General features: G+C 42.1%; 1 protein-coding gene across 1 annotated transcript; it reads left to right on the forward strand.

The window, feature by feature from the left end:
• Positions 1–6,303: 6,303 nt before the first annotated feature.
• Positions 6,304–9,153, forward strand: LOC308428036 (granzyme E-like; the record flags this gene model as incomplete). The annotated part of the gene is made up of 5 exons (XM_080926324.1): positions 6,304–6,358; positions 7,380–7,530; positions 8,029–8,164; positions 8,367–8,627; positions 9,010–9,153. The coding sequence occupies 5 exons, from the start codon at positions 6,304–6,306 to the stop codon at positions 9,151–9,153; spliced, it is 747 nt and encodes a 248-aa protein (XP_080782450.1).
• Between the last annotated feature and the right edge of the window lie 10,229 nt (positions 9,154–19,382).

The raw sequence follows: 19,382 nt of genomic DNA on the forward strand, positions 1-19,382 counted from the left end.
AATAGAGTCATATGGAGCACTACCCAACTCATTCTTTAAAGCCACAATAACTCTCATTCCTAAATAACATGAAGACTGTACAAGGAAAGAGAACTTCAGACCAATCTCCCTTGTGAACACTGATGCAAAAATACTCAATAAAATTTTTGCAAACAGAATTTAATAACACACAAAAACGATCATTCGTCATGACCAAATAGGCTTCATCCCTGGGATGCAGGGATGGTTTAATATACAGAAATCCATCAATGTAATTCACCATATGAACAAACTCAAAGAAAAAACCACAAGGTCATTTCACTAGATGCTGAGAAACATTTGACAAAATTCAACACCACTTCATGTTAAAAGTCTTGGAAAGAACAGGAATCCAAGGCCCATACCTAAACATAATAAAATCAGTATACAGCAAACCAACAGCCAACATCAAACTTAACGGTGGGAAACTTGAAGCAATCCCACTAACATCAGGGACTAGACAAGGCTGCACACTCTCCGTCTACTTATTCAACATGGAATTTCTGGCCAAAGCAATTAGATAGCAAAAAGAAATCAAAGGAATACAATTCAGAAAGGGAGAAGTAAAAATATCACTATTTGCAGATGACATGATAGTATACTTAAGTGATCCCAAAAATTTCACCAGAGAAACTTTTACAGCTGATAAACAAGTTCAGCAAAGTAGCTGGATATAAAATTAACTCAAACAAATCAGTAGCCTTCCTCTACTCAAAGGACGAACATGCTGAGAAAGAAAATAGGGAAAAGATACCCTTCACAATAGTCACAAACAATATGAAATAGCTTGGTGTGACCCTAACTAAGCAAGTGAAGAACCTGTATGACAAGAACTTCAAATCTCTAAAGAAGGAAATTGAAGAAGATCTCAGAAGATGGAAAGATCTCCCATGCTCATGGATTGGAAGGATTAACATTGTAATTTGTAATGGCCATTACCAAAAGTAATCTACAGATTCAATGCAATCCCTATCAAAATTCCAACTCAATTCTTTCTAGAATTGGAAAGAGAAATTTGCAAATTCATCAAGAATAACAAAAAATCTAGCATATCTAATTTCGACAACAAGAAAACTTCTGCAGGAATCACCATCGCTGACCTCAAGCTATATTACAAAGCAATGTGTTAAAAAAAAAAAAAAAAAAAAAAAAAAAAAAAAAAAAAAAAAAAAAAAACGCATGGTACTGGTACAGAGATAGGCAGATAAATCAATAGAACAGAATAGAAGAAATGAACTCTCACACATATGGTCACTTGATCTTTGACAAAGGAGCTGAAAACATTCAATGGAAAAAGAACAGCCTCTTCAACAAATGGTGTTGGTTCAACTGACAGTCAGCATGCAGAAGAATGAAAATAGAACCTTTTTTATCTCCTTGTACAAAGCTCAAGTGCAAGTAGATCAAAGATATCCACATAAAACCAGGTACACTGAAACTATTAGAGGAGAAAGTAGAGAAAACCTTAGAACACATAGGCACGGGAAAAATTTTCCTGAACAGAACACCAATGGCTTGTGCTCTAAGATCAATAATTAATAAATTGGACTTAATGAGATTGCAAAATTTCTGTAAGGCTAAGGACACTGTCAAGTAAACAAAACGGCAGCCAACAGATTAGGAAAAAATCTTTACCAACCCCACATCTGACAGAGGTCTAATACTCAATGTATACAAAGAACTCAAGAACTTAGACTCCAGAGGATCAAACAATTCTATTAAAAAATGGGGTACAGAGCTAAACAAAGAATTCTCAATTGAGGAATATCATATAGCAGAGAAGCACGTAAGAAAATGCTTGACATCCCTAGTCATCAGGGAAATGCAAATCAAAACTACCCTAAGATTCCACCTCATACCTGTCAGAATGGCTAAGTTAAAAAACTCAGATGACAACACATACTAGTGAGAATGTGGAGAAAAAGGAACACTCCTCCACTGTTGGTGGGGTTGTAAGCTGGTACAAATACTCTGGAAATCAGTCTGGCAGTTCCTCAGAAAATTGGACATAGTACTACCTGAAGACCCAGTAATTCCACTTTTGGGCATATACCCCAAAGATGCTCCAACATACAATAAGGACACATGCTTATAGAACCATGTTCATAGAAGCGTTATTGATAATAGCCAGAAGGTGGAAAGAACCCAGATGTCCTTCAGTAGATGAATGGATACAAAAATTGTGGTATATTTACACAATGGAGTACTACTCGGCTATAAGAAACAATGACTTTATGAAATTCCTAGGTAAATGGATGTATCTGAAGAATATCATCCTGAATGAGATAACCCAGTCACAAAAGAACAAACATAATATGCAGTCACTGATAATTGGATACTATCCACAGAAAGATCTGAATACCCAAGAAACAACTCACAGACCATATGAAGCTCAAAACAAGAAAGGCCAAAAAGTGGAAGCCCCAGTCCTTCTTAGAAAAAAATGGTAAGTGTTTAGCACCCTCTCAAAGTAGGGTACATCTAGACCCTAAATCATTAATAACTCAAGAGCTAAGAATATAGCCTTGTAGCAATTTTTGATATTTAAAAATCATTATGTTTAATCTATACACACCAAGAAAACTTTGACTATTTCCATGTTACATTTTATTTTACATGTACTTTATGCTTATTATAACTAGTAAGATTTCAATGCATACTATCAAACTTTTAAAAATCAAGTACTGAAAAAAGTATATTCATATAGTTTTATGCCAAAATGCCTTTAAAAATCATTACATGTATCTCTGTCTTGTTAAATAAAGCTGTAAGAAAAAAAATGGAGCTGGAGAAAGTGGAAATCCTGTCTCTAACAACATTAAAAAATACATAGGGCATTGTAGAATGAACAGTTGATCAAGTTACTGACACACTACATTTATGTTAAATTCGGGCTCTCTGCACAAGACAAAAACTTGTACCAGAGAAGTTCTCATTGAAAATTGATAAGGTAAGAGAGGGGACAATCATGGGTAAAAATGGCCAAAATGCATTGAATACATGTGTATCGTTGTCAACAAATAAAAACTAAGTTTCAAAAGGAAAGTTAGTGTCAAGCTTTAATATTAGTAGCATCATATAAATCATCACGAGAACTGAATCTCATAAGGGTCACAGGATTAAATCATCATCTATACCAGGAATTCCTAAACAGTGTCTGCTGACTTAATTCCCAATTCATTAGTAAGATGGCCAAGCCGAGTACACTAGAGTAACATTATCAAGTTACATATCATGCTGTGAATAAAATCTGAAACAAAATATCCAGAATGTGGCAAAAGAATCAAACTTACTGACTGAATATTTCCGTATATTTTACTAATCATTTTATCTTTAAGAAGAAAACCAACTGTCAATATCATGTTTCAAATAGTGAGTGTTCCCGGTGAAGGTGACATTACGGAGATCTCAGATTAAGGCAAATAACTCACTGGATTTTAACCCAACGTAGTACACTTTTATGAACAGTGATGTAGTATTGATTGAATATTTAAAAACAAATTTCAAAACCTCCAGAAATATGGTCACTATTTTGGTACAACCAAACCCACTCCTCCTCGGCGTAGATATGGTACCTGCTTTCAAATAAATAGAAAGACATGAATAGAATTAGACTTGTTTAAACTAAAATTAGTTTTGATCATGTCCCTTCACAACCTTTCCAGGGCTTTACTGGGCTCTCTTGAGAGAGAAATGCTAACACACTACAATCACACTGTATTCTCCCCACCATTTTCACAGCACCTACACTTACGAGCAGCTAGTTTCGAGACTTGAGCACACCCAACAGCAGAGATGGCTCAGAAGTCTTAACAGCACACACTGCTCTCACCAAGCACTCAAGTTCAATTCTGAGCAGCTGTGCTGAATTGCTCATCACCACTTGTGATTTTGCTCCCCTGGTCTCCAAGGGCACCTATACCCATGTGTACACATCCAAACACAGACGCATAATCAACGGTTAAACATCTTTAGCTACATGTCCTCTAGCTTTGGCAAGCAAACTACATAGAAGAAATCTCAACAATATGCCTGCTCAAACAAGACCTGAACAGTGGCAACAGCAGTTGATCATCAAAGTGGATGGGGAGGTAGCCAGGGGCCCTCACGAGATGAAGAGCAACACAATTATAAACTGCTGAGAGGGAGAATCAGGCTTTTCCAAAGGTAAGCGCCATAACCGTTCTGCAGTCTACATGGTCTGACCTGAAGAAGTTTGCATTCAAGCAATAGTACACTGACTCTGCAGGTTGAATTTATATTTCATTCCCTCATTGTGAGAGAGAAATGATAATTAAAGAATTAGGGGCCATGAGTCTGAAGGGTGTGAGAGACACATGGAAGAGGAAAGAGGGATAATGGTAAACGATGTAAGGTTTTAGTAACAGTACGATTAGAACCAAAACCTCTCAGCAGTGCCTTAGGAATCCACTGAGGTCAGAGCTGTGTCCACCAAGACAGGCGGTGAGACTTTTGTTTCTCAAAATCCATGCTGAATATTCACCCAGATTCATACTTTTATGATAAAAGAATACCAGAACAAATTTTATTACTTACATGTGTTCAATTTACTCATTGGATATCGCAAACATGAACTCTCTTCATGGTTTTAAAATTCTTTCTCTGTGGTCACCGATATGATTAAGATTATTCTGTGTGTAAGGGTTTGGTTGCTAATCTGTATGTGCAGACATCATGTCTTCTATACACGGCCCCTTTCAGGGGAAAACAGAAATGCTCCTTACAGTTCCTGTGAGTAATGTAGCCCAAAAGGTTTGTCCCTTCAAGGTGGCCCAGAAAAGCTAAAAGCTTACATAAGAGTGGACTGGACAGATAATTTTAATCCAAATACTCTCACAACTTTAGTTCTAAATGAAGATAAGAACTTCTCCCTCAGTCCCAAAAGTATGAAATAAGAAAATTCAAAAGTATTTGAAATCCATAAAGTAGTGATGGGAAAGCAGAATATGGGGTAGCTCTGTGGTTTTCTGGATGTACACACACACACAAACACACACACACTCATACACATGCACTCACACACATACATACATACTCTCACACATACACACAGATACACACACTCATACACACACACACATATACACACACATACATACACTCGTGCACACACACTCATACACACATTAACATACACACTTACACACACACTCAGATACACACACACACTCAGACTTACACTCACACACACACACACACACACACACACACACACACGAGCTCAGTGCAAAGCCAGCCTGTGGAACATTCAGAGTAAGCTCACAAACCCTCAGTATCTACTGCTCTAAGCCCAGGCTGTCAGCTCCCTCCAGTCAAGATCAGACACTTCAAGAGCTGCAGCCCTGTCGCTCTCACTCCTGGATGTAGCCATTAAATAATCATTCAAGATCCAGTCCCAGTCCTTGACTGTTTATAGGAAATGCTTTGCAGCATTGTACAAAATATCACTGGAGTCATCAGCAGGGAAAACAACGCCGACCTGATTTTATTGTTCATGAATTCAGTTCTGAACTCTTGCTCCAGAGATAAATGAGAACAACTAGTAAACAGATAAAGTGTGTCTGTCATATGTGATATGTGATTACTCTTAACTATGTATGACAGTAATACATGACTAATGAATACAAGAAAAACACTTGCATTTGACACTTCTCTGTGACCTCCTTCTCTGTGAGCTTCAGGAGAGTCAGAGTGAGTTCAGATTAATTCATCGGAATATTCAGATTATTACACAGGATGATCACTCATCCCAAAGTTCAATGACACGACACACTGCAATACTGCCGGAGCAGATATGGCACAGTATGAATTGTCATGCAGTACTCTATAACTTTGTGAGTGTATTTGTAGTGTGCTATAATTTGATTGCCAGTACTATTTTTAAAGGAAAGGAAGGAAGAAAAAACAAAGAAGCCCAAAGAGATCTTACCAGGTGAAAAAGTGTGTAAGCCATAGAAAAGGACTCACTTGTGTCTCAGTGTGGTCACTGTGAACTTTTTGGGGTCTCTGCTCTCCTCAGCCACAGTCTCCAAGTATCTACATTCTTGACCTTTATCCCAGCTTAGCTCATAGGATGTCAGTGTGGCAACAGTGTCATTTTTACCCAAACCAGAAAACTTCCTTAAGTAATGTGACGTCAATCTGAAGCAGAGGTGCCCTAGGTTTAAAATGCCTGTGAGGCCCCTGAGCTCACACATCCTTCCTTCACTTCCAAGGGTTGTGTCTACTCTGCCCTCCTCCTTCCTGAGCAGCCTTCCTGGGAAGATGCCACCAGTCCTGATTCTCCTGACCCTACTTCTGCCTCTTGGAGCTGGAGCAGGTGAGTGACCACGCCTGGGGCAGAGATGCCATCCTATGACACCTCTGCTCTCTTTCTGCCCTGAAACATCAGAAACTGTCCTTGTACTGAACCCAGGAGGTTTCTGAACCTCAGGTCCCATTCCAAACCCAGATTTGGAAATCCAACACTAGTTAGAATCTCAACAAGGTCTGAGAAAGGTGAGTGTTCCCAGGAAAATTAGTAAGCCCTAGCTTCTCCCAGCTTTTTTTTTCCTTCCCATCACTTGGAGAATGGATCCTTAGAAAGAGATGTGGCAGACAATGCAAAGACAGAAGGAGCATCATTAACTTGACTTCAGCCCAGAGATAGGCAGCTTTAATGTCCAATCTGCAGTGGGGTGAGGCCACCAGCTCAAGAATATTAGCATCATTGGTTAAGTCCACTCCCAGCCCTGCAGAAGGAAGAGGCCCAGGCTGACAGATCCTGCACTGCACACTCCACTAGCTGTGCAGTCTAGTGTTAGTTGGACTCCCAGTTCTTTCTGCAGGTCCCCATTTACTCCCATCTGGAGCAGCACAGTAACTACTCCAGTATGTCCCTGGCTATGAATGTCACCAGGACTGACCTGGTCAGATCCTCAGTTAACTTCAAGCTGCTCGTTGATGCAGGAAAAAGTATAAACTGAGCACCCAAGATATGTTAGGCACCAAAATGAGATAATGCTAAGAAAATCCACCTCTATAGGGCTTCAGGGTAAAACATGAGAAACTGTATAGTACAGGGTCAATAGTACAGGGGTTAGGATGACTCACTAACATGATAAAGACGGAGCTTATCCCTCCATGTATTTATAAAGCAGGGGCTGGAAGATGAGGGCTACCCAGACCTTCTTAGAGCAGGGTTCTGAGTCAGCAAAGATTATGCCATTTGCAAGGAATGCTGTCTACACTAGGCTTTGGGATCTCCAGATCTGACTCCACAGTCAGTCCCTTCCTAGATCTTCCCTGCTGACCCTGTCTACTGCTTCCAGACATCCCATATTCTAGCCTTTTTTTTCCAGAGGAGATCATCGGGGGTCATATGGTGAAGCCACACTCCCGCCCCTACATGGTGTTTCTTAAGTCTTTGACTATTGATGGGCTAAAGAAATTCTGCGGAGGCTTCCTCGTTCAAGACAACTTTGTGCTGACAGCGGCTCACTGCAGAAACAGGTGAGGAGAAGCAGTTAGCCCGTTTTCTCAGATACCACACACACATACCACACACACACACACACACACACACACACACACACACACACACACACACACGATCTTCTGTCTTCTATTGTGGATGTTCTGGTGAGTGTTAATTACAAACACAGGACTGTGAAAAATGGGAGGCAGATGGGAGGTAAATTTTTGATCCAAAGGCAAGAGGTCAGAGCCAGCAGCAGTGAGTTGGTCAACTGCACTGGCCAAATTAAAGTAGTGGTTGAGGTTGAAATTTTACATTAAAACACATTGCAGGCTATGGAATATTGCCTAGACATAAGACGGAGCCCCCAGGACCCTGTATCCTTGAGAAGCAGAGAGCATAGGGTCTGACCCTGAGGCTCTCCTGTGTCAAGTCCCCTCAGCTAGATCCCACCCTGCTTTCCCTGCCTTCCACAGCTCAACAGCATCCTCTCTGACTCCACATCTCTCCTCTCCACTCTGCTACCTCCACAGCACAATGGTAGTCATTCTGGGGGCCCACAACGTCAATGCTGTTGAGAAGACACAGCAGGTCATCCGTGTGGAAAGAGCCATCACCCATCCAGAGTATAATAGCATTGAAGTATCCAGTGATATCATGCTGTTAAAGGTGAGACCGGCCATCCTCCCAACCACAAACTTCTGCTCGCCCCTCACTGGCCCCCATCGGTTGGTTCTTCTTTGTGCAAGGCTAGAACCTGCCTCCTTTTTTGATGCGGGTTCTTCTTCCCTCTCTTCCATCCTGCCTTTCAAAGAGTCTCAGAGTAGCAGGATCATAGCTGAACTGATCTCTCCTCCCTCTTTCCTACCAGCTGGCTAGAAAGGCCAAGATGACTAGAGCTGTGAGCCCCCTCAGGTTGCCTGAGCCCAATGCCCAGGTGAAGCCAGGGGATGTGTGCCGTGTGGCTGGCTGGGGGGTCAGGTCCATAAATTCCACCGTAATATCTTCCCGCCTACGAGAGACAGAACTGATCATCCAGAAGGACGAGGAATGCAAATGCCGCTTCCGTCACTATTTCAGCACCAAGGAGATTTGTGCTGGAGACCCAAAGAACAAACAGACTTCATTCAAGGTGGGGACCAAGCACTTAACAGAGGAAATGAGGGGTAGGAGGGACCTGGAAGGGGCCTGCGTGTGAGAAAGGCCAAACCCTCAAGCCTCAGCTCAGAGAAGGTACCACCCCAAATGTCAGCTTTGGTCTGTTGTGTGGGTGTAGCAAGAGTGTGGGGTGAGGAAACCTCTGTCATCCCAGTGCAGCATCCATTGTCTCAGAGTCTCCCTGGGGACAGCAGGGAAAACCTAGGCTAGAAGGAAAAGTTGGGCCTCCCTGGAGCTGAGGGAGGCTGGACCCTGTCCTGGCCCTGATCTAAGAGTTAGCATTGCCAGAGGTGGGGGGGGGGAGGAGAACAGAGCCACAGGGAGCCAGGCTCAGTTCCTCCTTTCTCTGCCCTCAGGGTGACTCTGGGGGACCCCTCGTGTGTCACAACAGAGCTTATGGAATGGTGTCCTTTGGACTTACGGCTGGCACTCCTCCAAGAGTCTTCACTAAAATCTCCTACTTCCTGCCCTGGATAAAGAGAAACCTGAAGCTCCCCTAAGAGGTGTTAAAGCACCTGTGCCAACCAGCCTGTCTGACCTCAGACAAGAACCACGTGGAGTGGGCAGCAAAGGCTGAAAATTCATAATAAATGACCTCCAATGTACATATAACTGAGTTCTTTGCTGTTTGAGCCCCTTCATTGTATGTGCACCTCGATGGCCCAGGCAGACCTCCCCGGGCACTTCTGGCTTTGCTTCCTCCTCCTCCTCCACCTGTCCTCCTACTGGAACTTCAGGCTTCACAGTTCTCACACATTTATATGGTGGTGGTAGGGAGTTGATTCATTTTTGAGATAGACCCTCACTGAATACCTCTGGCTGCATGGAGTTGCTATGGAAACCTGCCTGGCCTTCAACTCACAGAGATCTGCCCCTCTCTGCTTCCCCAGTGCTAGGACTGAAGGTGTGTGCCATGGCCTCCAGCCATGCCCATGTTTAATGTTCAAGTCTGCAAGGTCGGCTTTCTCACAGCACAGTCGTCAGGAGTTGCAGCAGTACTGCAGTGCCCTGTGCTCAGTCACCCGTTCATACTCAGTCCTCCAGACATGGGTCTTCTGGGCCTAGGAAATTCCTACACCACTAAGCCTCCTCATCCAGCCCCGACCATGACAGAGAGTCTAACAAGGTATTGGGGTGAAGGGAGATTTGACTATAAAATCTCATAAGACCTTGAGCTACGCAATTCATTCAGTTTCCTGTCTCCAGTTTCCATGTCTAGCAGGGTAGGGGACTCTAACCTACCTGAACTGTCTGCAATTCAGAAGCCTGAGACAGCCCTCTCATGGACCCAGACTCAGCTGGGTCTCATTTCCCAGCCCAGCACAGATCTCAGTCAACTTCTGTCCCCCTTTACGGCCTCCCACTGTTTTCCATCTGACCTCCTCTCGGTACCAGTACCATCCCTACCTCACCCGAACCTGATTTAAGGTATAAGTTCCAAAACTGCGGAGTGTTCTCTACCTCATTTTCCAGCCATACTTGGACTTCCAGGCACCCCTCTTACCTATGCGAGGCTAGTGAGCCCTGTTCCAGCCCAAGAGTTCTAGGGAGGCTCAGCCAAGACCTGCAATCTGTCAACAACCCTGGCTCAGCCTGGAACCTCGGCCTCCCCCTGCTGGCCACATGGGGATATGGCAGTTTGTGTACTAGGCTATCAATATCTCTTGACATCATGAATCAACAGTTATAGGTCTCTGGTTTTGTATCAGGCACACAGTAGATCCTTTGTTCATCTTCATAATCGTGTTTGTCTAGACAGGACAATAGATCTATATCTAGAAATAACACAAAAATAATTTTTTAAAAATATGATTAAATTCTCTATAGTGCCACATGCACTGGTTTTCTTTGGTTCAGAATGCAGAGTGTGGAACTGGGATGAAGTCGGAACCCCTCCAGCCCTGTGGATTTCCACGTACCTCAGTTCATCTATTTTGATTTTTATTTTCTAAAGGTTATTTGAGAAGGTGGTTCCTGGCTTTTTGTTTTGAGTATTGAGTTTCTTTTTATTTGTTAGTTAGTTTGTTTTGGGAGCAATTGAGAACATGAGCAGGTAGATTTTGAGATGGAGAACATCCGGGAATAATTGAGGGAGGGGAAAGAATTTGATCAACAGATATTATGCAAACAAATTAAAAAAATTAGCAACGGTAGGATACATTTTTATGGCTAAAGTATAAATGTATTTAAATCAATAAGAACTACAGCAAAACTGATGGTTCTCCCTTCTTCCACCAAGTCCTCAGAGTGTTGGGAGTGGTAAGACTATGACAGGCTACAGTGGGGAACCGCCGGGTACTGCATGCTTCTGTGTGGAGACAAGCTACCATCTATCAGTGCGTCTCTGCCTAGACATCTAAGGGATGTTCTCTTCCTCCTCGCTCTCCTCCTTCTTCTCCCTTGTACAACAGTTGCCTATGATTAACACTGAAGACCCGGCAATAGTCTCAGGTTTTGTTACAGCCAGGCATTTCTCTGTTTGCAGTATGTAAGTGTCTGTGTGTCATTGTTAGTTTTCTTCTATAAATATTGCCTTCTGGTTCTTGTCTTTAGTCCAAATTAATATTTAAATGTTATTTCTCATTATAACAGAAAGAGATGTATTTAGAGTTTTTCTAGTGACTTCTGGAACTTTCCTGCTATGTTGGTTTGGTGTGTGCTTATACAGAAGATGACCTTTAGTGTTTTGTTTTTTACTTTTATTCCCTTTTATTAAAATGTTTTCCCTCACTTAATATATCTTGAACATGATTTTCCCTCCCTCTCTCTACTCCTCCCCACCTCCCTTCCATCTGGATCTGCTCCCTTTCTGTCTCTCACTTTAAAACAAACAGGAATCCAACGGACAATTGTAATATTATATATTTTTTAAAAAACTAACAACACACCAGAATTAGTAAAAACAACCAGAGGAAAAAGAGAACAAGATAAAACACAATAATCAGAGAGTCACTCACTAGAACACTCAGGCATCCCATAAAAACACTAAACTAGAAGACATAATGTATTTAAAAAACAAAACCTGGTGCAGACCCATGCAGGCCCTGTGCATTTGGCCTTGGTCTCTGTGAGTTCATCATGAGTTTTGGTTGGGTTGGTTTGGAGGCCTTGATTTCTTGGTGTCCTCTATCCCCTCTGGCTCTTAGACTCTCCTCTTCTGCAAGATTTCCTGAGCCCTGAGGGGAGGGATTTGTCAGAAGCATCAAGTTTGGGATGTGCCCAGACCTCTCACTGTCTGCATGTTGTCTGGCTGTGGGTCTCCATATTTGTCCCCATCTGTGGCAGGACAATAACAATGTCTGAGCATGGCACTGACCTATGAGTAAAACAGGAGGTCATTAGGAGTCATTTTATTGCTATGCTTTGTTTTGTGGTGTTTTCTTGTTTAGAGCAGTTGTGTTTAGTCTTACCCTAGGTCTGTTGTATGTAATTTTAAAATCTATCCCCTTTGCAGGGGGTCGGCCGTGCTACTGGCCCCTTCCGGCTTCCTTTTGCTTTACCAGCCCTTGCTCCAGGAAGTGACTGCGCCACCATATCCCAACCAAGACCCCTGAATCCGAGGATAAAAGACACACACAATCAATTCCTTTACAGTTTGCCTTCTTGTCACAGTCACTGGGCATTACTATCTCCCGCCTGCAAAAGTGTGCTCTTACCAATGTATTATCTCCGTCTCTACTCTTGCCCTACACTGTAGTGTCTAGTCCCACCTGGCCCCTGCTAAACATTCTTGGCCACCCACCTGTAGCAGAGACCACAGGCCCCAGCTCTTCCTGAGACCTACAGGGTTGTTCTGTTCTTCTTTTTCCAAAAGCATAGTGATTTTTCTATTTTTATTTTTTTACATCCCAACTACAGTCTCTCTTCCCTTCTTCACATCTCTTCTGTACACACACACACACACACACACACACACACACACACACCACACACACATGAAATCCACTCCTCCATTTCTGTTCAGAAAAGGGCAGACCTCCCATGGATATCAACCAAACATGGCATACCAAGTTGCAGCAAGATTAAGTACCTTGCTTTGTGTTAAGGCTAGACAAAGCAACCCAATAGAAGAGTCCCACAAAGCAGGGGACAGAGCCAGAAACAGCCCCTGCTCCCACCACTAAAATTCTCACAGAAAGACCAAGCTACATGTCTTAGTCAGGGTTTTACTGCTGTGAACAGACACCATGACCAAGACAAGTCTTATAAAGGACAACATTTAATTAGGGCTGGCTTACAAGTTCAGATGTTCAGTACAGTATCATCAACTCATGGCGGCATCCAGGTAGGCATGGTGCAGAAGGAGCTGAGAGTTTTACATCTTAATCCAAATAAAGCCAGAAACAGACTGAGAATCCTCGGGCAGCTAGGAGGAAGATCTCCAAGCCCACTGCCACAGTGACACACCTCCTCCAACAAGGCCATGCCTTCTAATAGTGCCACTCCCTGGGAGGAGCATATGTCAACCATCACACTACACAACTGTAATATTTCTGCAGAAAGCTTAGGTCAGTTACATTCAGGCTTCCCGATTGTGGGTTCAGTTTCTGTGAGCCTTTAGGGGCCCAGGTTAGTTGATTCTGTGTGGTTTCTTGTGGTATCCATGATCCCTCTGAATTCTACAATTCTTCCGCCCCGTCTTCTGCAAGATTCCTAAGCTCTATCTAATGTTTAGCTGAGTCTCTGCATTTGTTTCCATCCGTTGCTGGATGAGGCCTCTCTGATAGCAATTGGGCGCCAATGTATGGATATAGCAGAACATCATTAGAATATTTTCATTGCTGTTGTTGTTGTTGGGGTTTTTGCTTGTTTACTTTTGTTGTTATTTGCCAGTTATGTTTGGTTCTATTCTAGGTCTACAGGCTATTCAGCCTCTGTGTCCTGACTCTCCAGAAAATGTCAGGAGTGGGCTCCCTCTCATGGCATGGATCTCAAGCTGAACCTGTCAATCGCTCCAACAATTTCTGTGACAGCTTTACCACAGCACATTTTGTAAGCAGATTAAAGTGTATCAGTAGTTGATTAAATCCCATCTAATCTCTCTGCCAGCAATGGTGACAGTTCTTGCTACCCTCCCTAATGCTCTGGATTTTTGAAAGAAAGATACACACACACACACGCACACACACACACACACACACACACACACACACAGCCTTATATTTAATATGCCTTAGTCACCTCAACAACTGGACCACTCCCAAACTTCCATATTACTAACACCTCCCTCTGATACTTCTAAACTATTACTTACTAAAATCTACATCTTTGCTACCCTAGACCCAGTGGGGGCAGAGCAGCTGGGACCACTCTTCTCTGGCTCTTAATGGCTGCTATGCTTCTCTTTTTGCAGCTCTTAAGCCTGCATCGTATTCCTTGCCTGGCATGGCAGTTCTCCCTCCTTTCTCCCTCAGGTACCTTGCCCAGGGAAAACTAAAGTTCTTTCTCTGTCTCCCTGCCCAGCCATTGGCCACTGGCAACTTTATTTACCAGTTAGAGCCACGTGAGGGCAGGGACCTGCAGCATCTTGCATGCAGGATTCTCATGTAATTTTCTGGGAACCCCGTTAACATAATACAAACAATAAACCAAATCCACAACAGAGATCCTGAGATCATGTCTCAAAAAGATGCAAATAAGGTTTATATAAAATTGCCCTTCTTTCTGGTTATTGCCCTCTTCCCTCCACAAAATTAGAATTAAATTATATACATGATTTTACACTCTGCTTTTTCCATTCACCATAAAAGAATTTATGTTTCTGTATGTCACTAAATAAAACTTTAAAATAAGCTTTTCTGACCGGCTAGACGGCACATCCTTCTACACCTACATCATGATTGACATTGTTGCTTATTTGGATGGTCTGAGAGGTTTGCCAAGAGAGTCTCAAGATGAACTTCTCTTCTGTTCACACTGAGCTCTGCCTGGCCTTGGGAACGCTGGAGACCTGAGATACCCACATGTGTCATTCTCTCTAAGTTCTCAATCTGAAGGGGTCTGTGCAGACAGCAGCAAATGTGCTATTGCAGTTGTGTGCTTCAGGGTCTTCTGGAGCTTCTGTCTCTGCTTAGTCACCTGCCGCTCTCTCACAGAGAGCAGCACCCTGTCTAATTCTCTGTTAAAGGATCTTGCAGACGCTTATGTCAAAAGGACTGCTTGTGCTACAGCCTGCTCCCAGCACCAATGATAAACTATCCACACACAGTGGAGACATCTGAGATGCTCCCAAGAGTGACACTAAGGCACCCTGAGGACCTGAGGTCAATATAGCCCTGGTCTCTTACAAAGTCAGGAACAACTAAATTGGTTTCTTGATTCGGTGGGCTCGGGAGGGTGGGGAGACTTAGAAGGATTCTGACCCAGCAGCAGCCGCCCAGAAGATCAGAATGTGGGTCTTCTGCAGCCCAGAAAGGAAGTGGGAAACACCCACTATTAATGTCCCAACACCCCAAAGGAGAAAAACCTGTAACTGACAGAAATGTAGTGGAACAGCAGGAAACAGATGCCACCAGCTATTGTGAAACTGATCACAGTCTTACTTGTCCAAACCACTTTTTTTTTTTTTATTAAAGTAAAAGCATTTAAAGGTGTGGGCTCTAATTAGTCCTCTCTCCACTCAAATGTTCTCTCCAACACCTACCCTATAGCAAGCAGACAATAGATAGATGATAGATAGATAGATAGATAGATAGATAGATAGATAGATAGATAGATAGACAGATATTGCAATAATGCTCATTTGGAAACTCCACAGATTCCATGGGTCTGCTAATAGAATACTTACTAGGCAATCATTGCCTGTTATGTTAGGAAGTGGGACATTCCCCAGAACCCTTCTCTGACTCTCTACGCCAACCCTTGGAGTGCTGTGATTCCGGCTTGATGCAGCCTTCTGTGCCCTCCTTGGGCACAGTCTTCCTTTGTGTTAGTACCCACGGGTGGGTGGTGGCACTCATAGTGCTTTAATTTGCTGCTTTGGTGGTACCTGATGAGATCAGCAACTCTTCAGATGCTTCTTGGTCAGCTGGATGCTCTGTTCTGAGATCCCTATTAAAGTCCATCATGTTTAATTATTGATCTTCCACACTGCTTTATGGAAGTCAGTTATGTATTCACAAGCCTTTTGCTGATTCTGTGTGTTCTGAAGAATCTTTGTCTTTGTTTCCTCCCAGTTTTAATAGATCGAATCCTTCAATTAATTTCTTTATGCTGTTTACTTTTATCTATAGTATATAAAATCTTTATCTATCATAGATATTGATACAACATATTTTCAAGTCTTTATTGACATTTGGTCCATGTCCTCCCCTAGAATTTTTGATGTGGCATAGATAGAAGGTAAAGTTTTTACTTTAACCCCATATATTGTCCTCTGAACTCTCTCCATATGCTGTGTCACACATCAGCACACTCATACTCACACACGCCCCCCCACACACACACATACACACTTGGAAAGAGTCCTACAAAGTACTTCTCAAGAGGAATGGATCCAGATGTCAACTTTGGAGAACTGGCATTTCTGTAGTATTGTCTTGCAGTTCATATACATGGAATCTCTGTGTTTAAGTCTTAAATGATTCCTTGTTCATTTTTTATCATCTTCACCAAAAAGGTATCACATATATTCTTTTAGATTTTATTTTATCATTTTCATGCATTTAAATATTAACTTATTATATTTTTCATTTTCTAACACTGTTGCTATTTCTAAAAATACAATTGATTTTATTTTTTTATCCAGGGCCTGTGTTAGGCTCCTATATCAGTGATGATAATTTAGTTGTAGATTATTTTAAGTCTCTCCATGTACGTCCCTATCCACAAATATTACAGTTTGGTTCCCTCCTTCCTGGACTTTAAACTTTCACTTCTATTTCCTGCCTGTTAGCATAATATGGAAGGCAATTTATTTCCAGACACTTTCATTTTTTTCTTTTGCTCTGAAAGAAAAAGATTTTGATGTTTCACGGATAATTATGATTTGTGTAGAGTTTTATGGAACCAGATTTGCTTCTAGTTTGCCGTAAAAAAAAATCCAATTAATGACTGAATTTTAGCAAATGTTTGGGCAGTTTTTTCCTTTTGTTCTTGCACCACATGAACAATAATGTTTCTCTGTAATCAGTTAGTTACTAGAGCAACCGATTTCCAAATGCAAAGGCAACCACACCATGTGCTCCTAGAATAAATCCAATCTTCTCATGAGGTAAATTTTTCTTAATTGATGTGCTTTGATATGTATCAAAATTGATATTATTCAAAAGTAATATTGCCATATAATGCTTCTTTCACATATGGTATAGCTGTTGCCTGGGCATTTAATTTGTGAGAGAGGTTGCATCTTCTGAAATAGTAAGGTTTTGTCTTCTTTTCACCCTGATAAATGGTATTTATAAAGCACAAGTTTCTAGTGTTTTGCATGAACACAGATTTTCTACGTGAAAAAAAAATAAACTATGTCTTTTTAGTCACACCTGTCTTAGTCAGGGTTTCTATTCCTGCACAAAACATCATTGCCAAGAAGCAAGTTGGGGAGAAAAAGATTTATTCAGCTTACATGTCCACATTGCTGTTCATCACCAAAGAAAGTCAGGACTGGAACTCAAGCAGGTCAGGAAGCAGGAGCTGATGCAGAGGCCATGGAGGGATGTCACTTACTGGCTTGCTTCCCCTGGCTTGCTCAGCCTGCTTTCTTATAGAACCCAGGTCTACCAGCCCAGGGATGGCACCACCCACAATGGGCTGGACCCTCTCCCCTTGATCACTAGTTGAGAAAATGCCTTACAGCTGGATCTCATGGAGGCATTTCCTCAACTGAGGCTCTTTTCTCTGTAATAACTCCAGCTTGTGTCAAGTGGACACAAAACAAGCCAGTACAACACCACATCAAAACAAGGTCCTGCACAAATAAGGACTTGAAAATATAACACATCTTCCTCATATATAAAGATTAATATTTTCTCTGGATTTGTTGTTAAAGCTATGCTAATCCCATCAAAGAGATGACAGTCCTGCCTACAAGAGTCATATAGCAGCCTCTGACTATTTTGATTATCAGAAGTTCACAATTTGTGGGCTCAGTAACTCCCTGTAGCTTCCTACTTAGACTCACTGTTTCTTCAGTTAAGGCCTGAGGATAACTCCTGCATGGGCAGTTCTCAGGATTTTACATTGTATGGTCATTTTAAGAAGCCATGTTTCTGGTTGCTTTTAGTGGGAGAGTTGGCGTGCATCCCATGGTCTCTAGTATAAAATGCCCTGCACACACCTGTAGTTACAGTACTGGGTGTGTGTCTTTCATCCCTCTTTCTTCTGTACATTCAGGCTATTTTATCCTTTTCCCTTTATTTTCATTCGGATAACATTTCTAAAACAAAGCAAAATGTTGAGATATCACTGAAATGAAACTGTACCAAATGCAAAGGCAACCATGCTGGGCTGCTCTTCTCTCTTCCATGAACTACTCCACCCACACAAATCAAAATCCAGCCTGGCTGTGATGGCAAAGGTCTCTCATCCCTGCAGTCAGGAGGCAGAGGCAGGAGGATGTCTGAATTTGAGGCCAGCCTAGTCCTGAGCTCCAGCTCAGACAGGGTTAAACAGAGAAACCCTGTCTCAAAAACAAAAGAAAACAGACAAACAAAATAAATAAATAAATAGCTAGAGATGTCAGAGAACATGGATTAAGATGAGAATAAGGTGCATGAAACTATAAAATAAGTGGAAAACCATGTATGAGATGAGAGAGATTCTTTAACTTCCAAGGTTTGTAGGAGTTAGCCTTAAAAACCATGCCTTGCTCCATATATTAGGGAGTATGTGAGTGTTCATCTGTTTCACTAGAGATACATGATTATAAGTGTCTGCAGCAAACACTGACCCTGTTAGAAACTCTTCAGCAGGCATAACCATCCTTTGTGTAACAGTGATCTCTTGAGTGTCGTCTCCCCCCCACCCCCCACCAACTGTTCATGATTTGACCCTAGCTCTTCTTGATGTACATGTTATAAATAAAAAAAATGTATCTTCCCTTTAAAGTTAGTATCTCCAAGGCAGAATAGAAACCAGGCTGACTGGTGTCTTGCACCATCAATGATATAGGATCCCCGGTGTGACCAGCAAAGAGCAGAGAGCTCTCAGCAACTAAAACTTCATGCGGGGCATCCTGGAGAACACTAAGACCTTTGCCAGGATTGGCAAAAAATCTTGACGTGGGTTTGAATTGATGAACTACATAAAGTCCAAGGCAACACTTTTATGGTTGAACTAATTGTTGCCAGCAAAGGTTTTGTTGTTCAGTTTGCTGTTGTTTGTTTGTTTGTTTGTTTTCCTGGTAGATCATCACAGCACATGATTCACTGAGGAGGATATTGAAATATAAAGTGGGATTTGAACAGTAAGTAGGTTTGTTTAAATTCACAGATGTTTACTTAGCGAATTTGTTCCTGTTGCTTCAAGGAGAGTTCTAGAACTACCATAAAGACTGAACTTGCCTACTCGTTGGTGGTTTTGTCTGTGTCCTATCCTTGAGACCCTTGGGTTTGAGGGAGTTGGCCCTAGTAAGTAGGAAAGGAGGAAGCTGTGGTAGGTCTCACTTGGTTCCATATGCAAATGGGTATGAAATCTTGTGTGAACTAAACCTACCACTTACCTCCAACCCTAAGGACATGACCAGACTGGCGCAGACCAGCTCAGACCAGCCCAGGAATAGCTCAGAGAGGAC

Source organism: Micromys minutus (assembly GCF_963924665.1).
Source record: "Micromys minutus genome assembly, chromosome: 12".
NCBI lineage: Eukaryota > Metazoa > Chordata > Mammalia > Rodentia > Muridae > Micromys > Micromys minutus.